Source organism: Chrysochloris asiatica, unplaced genomic scaffold (assembly GCF_000296735.1).
Source record: "Chrysochloris asiatica unplaced genomic scaffold, ChrAsi1.0 scaffold00034, whole genome shotgun sequence".
NCBI lineage: Eukaryota > Metazoa > Chordata > Mammalia > Afrosoricida > Chrysochloridae > Chrysochloris > Chrysochloris asiatica.
This window is the reverse complement of record NW_006408552.1, coordinates 19,355,580-19,359,336: the sequence shown is the minus strand read 5'-3', so window position 1 is coordinate 19,359,336 and position 3,757 is coordinate 19,355,580. Positions and strand designations below refer to the sequence as shown.

General features: G+C 57.9%; 1 protein-coding gene across 1 annotated transcript; it reads left to right on the top strand.

Annotated features, from left to right (window-relative positions):
- The first annotated feature begins 480 nt into the window (after nt 1–480).
- GPR146 (G protein-coupled receptor 146) lies at nt 481–1,818 on the top strand. The gene is made up of 2 exons (XM_006859884.1): nt 481–486; nt 796–1,818. Exons 1-2 carry the CDS (start codon nt 481–483, stop codon nt 1,816–1,818), a joined length of 1,029 nt encoding a protein of 342 aa, XP_006859946.1.
- Nucleotides 1,819–3,757: the final 1,939 nt, after the last annotated feature.

Below are 3,757 nucleotides of genomic sequence, written 5' to 3'. Positions count from 1 at the left end.
CTGACACCCCAGGCAGTTTCTTGCATCTTGTCCCCTGGGGCAGGAGGAAGGACAAGCAGAGGGACAGGGGACCTTGGCAGCTATGGCCCTGGCCGAGGCAGGACACAGGGATTTCAGAGTCTCAGCAGCCTGTGGTGTTAACTGACCCCCAGTCACGATGGGTCTGGATGGGTCACCAGGCGACATCCAGGTGATGGCACGGTGCTGTTGGGTCCCCTGTCCCTTCTACTCAGCCCCCTGGCTGTGGTGAGGACCTGGGTTTCCCTTCTGAGGACCCAGCCCACCAGGCTGCATGGTGTCTTGCCTCCATTCCTCCCCAGAAAATCGTTTGTCTTTCTGTCCCCACCTTTCAGTAAAGAAGCTGCAGTTGAGGGCAGTGAGGTGATGCAGCAGTGAGTGACTGGGATGTAGAGGCGATGGGGAGGAGAGTGACAGGGCAGTGGGGTGTCATGGCAGGCAGGACCTGTGGTATGGGTCGGCATGCTCGTGAGCCCTGTGGCTCTAATATTCACTGGAACTCGTCAGGGCGGGGCGCGCGGTGCCCCTGTGGGAGGGCATGGCCATGGCTGGACTCTCCTCACACCCCTGACTGGGTTGGGTTTGTCCGCCAAATGGCCTGAGTGAGTTTCTGGAGCGGCCGACCCTTCAGAACCCAGCCCAGCATTGGGAGGCATGCGGATGTCTGTGGCCACCAGCTTTCTCTTAAAGGACATGTGTTCAGGGAGGCCCTTCCTAGAGGCCAGCAGGCTCCGGGGTCTCTCCTAGCACTTGGTGACTCTCCTCTTCTCTCCGCAGGCCGCTGGACCTGGGGCCATGTGGGGCTGTGACACACCCAATGGGACAGCGGGTGGCGTGGACCTGCCGCTGTGCCGGGAGCTGCCACTGGCTCTGTGGGCGTTCTCACTGCTCTACCTGCTGGTGGGCCTCCCATTGGGGCTGGGTTACAACGCACTGCTGGTGCTGGCTAACCTGCACAGCCGCCGCACCATGAGCATGCCCGACGTCTACTTTGTTAACATGGCCGTGGCCGGACTGGTCCTTGGTGTCCTGGCGCCCGCCTACCTGCTAGGGCCAGCTCACACGCACTGGGCCCTATGGCGATTGAGCAGTGAGGTACAGATCACGCTGCTGACCCTGTTCCATGTGTCTGCCTTGGTGACCATGTACTCTGCTGCCCTGCTCAGCCTTGACTGCTACATCGAGCGGGCGCTGCCGCGCACCTACATGTCCAGTGTGTACAACACGCGGCATGTGTGTGGCTTTGTCTGGGGTGGTGCATTGCTCACCAGCTTCTCCTCCCTGCTCTTCCACATCTGCAGCCACGTGTCCTCACGGCTTGCCGAGTGTGCTGACATGCGCAGCACCGAGGCTGCCGACGCCATCATGGTTCTTGTTGGCTACGTGGTGCCCGCCCTGGCCACCCTCTACGCCCTAGTGCTGATCGCCCGGTTGCGCAAGGAAGACACGCCGCTTGGCCACGGTGAGGCAGGCAGGCTGGAGCCCTCCGAGCACCGGCTGCTGGGGGTTACTGTGGGCACACAGCTCGGGCTCTGGACGCCATACTATCTGACCCTCCTGGGGCAGGTGCTTGTGGCTGCAAAGGGGAGACCCATGGAGAGTCATTACTTGGGGGTCCTGCCCCTGGTCAAGGACCTGGCCCGGCTCCTGGCCTTCTCCAGCAGCTCGGTGACACCCCTGATCTACCGCCACATGGACAAGAGCTTCCCCAGCAAGCTCCGCAGGTTGGCCAAACGGCTACAGTGCAGGCCGCGCCACTGTGCCCAGGACCAGGGTGGCATACAGCAGGTCGGGGCTTAGGACACAGCGGTAAACTGAGGCTGGACTGAAACACCGCACTGGGTCACCTTGGGAGACGGCACCAAGGCAAGACCAGCACAGACGTGTCTCCTTCACGGCCCATCTGAGGTCATGGTTATATCGCTCCAAACACTGGGCCAGACATGCAAATGCTCTACCCTGCCATTAATGCCTCCCAGCTGTGTGCGTCCCCCACGCACAGCCCCTAAGCCTGAGCCTCCAGACGCACTAATATCCCCACCTTCTCCGTGGGCGGCCTTCGGAATGAAGTGATGAGACCTCAAGCCAATATGTGTACCTGGTTCATCTGTATTGCTTAACTACTCGACCCCCCCCTACCTTTTCAGCTGTTGTTTTCTGAAGAGATCTATCTGTCTGATAGCAGACTCACCAAGTATTAAAATGAAGGAGATGATACAGACGTGTACACACAGGGTCAGGGTAGGTGCACGGGACTGGGTTGCTGGGGGTGTGCCTGTCACACAAGATGGCACTGAAGCAGTGAAGCAGCAGCAAGCTGTCTCCTCAGACACAAAAGACCTCAATGTCCTGACCCTGCTGCCCAGGGAGCATCAGTCCTTCTACCGAAAACCCAAACCTGTCCTCAAGTTGATTCTGACTCCTAGTGAGTTTCTGAGGTGGCCATCTTACGGAAGCAGATTGCCTCATCTTTCTCTTGCAGAGCAGCTCCTGGGGTTAAAGTGCTTCGTAGCCAAGCACTTTAACCACTGTGCCACCAGGGCTCTTTGGTCATCAGAAGGGAGGGATAGAAGCACATGCTGAGCAACCAGAGCCCTTTCATAAGTGTGCCCTGTCTGTCCTGGCCACCAGGTAAATGCAGGTGAGGCTTATACCCACACTACATCCCCCCACCACAAGACAGAACTCGAAAGCCCGCAAGAGACCCCCTATTCCCCCACTATGTTCCTTAGAGTTTAGTAACACGTAAGTCCACAACCCCCATCCCCTCAGTGACAAAGCTGGCAGAGGGCAAGCACAGCCTAAACTAGTCCCACACGCTCTCAGGATCAATACTCAGGTAGGTATAGAGTGCAGCCAACAGCATGTACCATGCCACCTGCTGACAACCTCAATCGCATGGCTTCTGAGGTCCTAAGGACAATGAAACATGGCTGTGCACGGATGGGCTCGGGGCTTCAGCCCACAAGTCAGGAGTCATTACTCTATTACGTGTGAAACAGTTCCCACCTAGTTTGCAGGCTGGGCCGGAGCCACCTGTCCTGACCCACTCTGGCCCAGATGCTGGGTGCCATGCAGCCTCTGTGTCCCTGGGCGTGGAAGGTGGCTTCTAAGGGGCAGTATGGCCTCTTGCTGCTCGGGGTGAAACTGCATATGACTTCTCTCCCATCCTCACGCACATGGAGCCAGACACAGAGCAAGCAGGCCACCTCCTGCAGAAAGATCACTGCTCACACACTGCCCACTTGAGGACTGGTGTTTGTTGAGCCATGAGGCACTAGTCTCCTGATCCATCCCAGCCACAGTGCAGCAGAGATGTGACCTCTACTTCTATGACCACGGAGGCCAAGGGCCCACTACAATCTGTTTATGTGGCCTTATGTTTATGAAGCCAATGCTGCCCTTTGGGAAATGGGATGGGAGGCTGGACTTCCCGCTGTTCCAAATACAAAAGCCTTTCTCTTATCCACACTTCCTGCCACTTTGTGCTGGCAGAGCACTGTGAAAGAGGAAGCAGGGACAGGAAAGGCAGCAGCCTTAAGCACCTCAGAATTCCTCATCCAAACCGCCTTCCAACACACACTGTCACTGTCACACACATCAGCAACTGGGCGTGTGAGAGTGGGGACTGAGGCTGGTGGTAGGTGGCTGTAGACAGCAGGGCAGTTCCATAGTAACTTCCCTGTCCCCATGTACTGGGGCATGCAGACCACCTAGGAGGGACATTGCCCCCCGCACC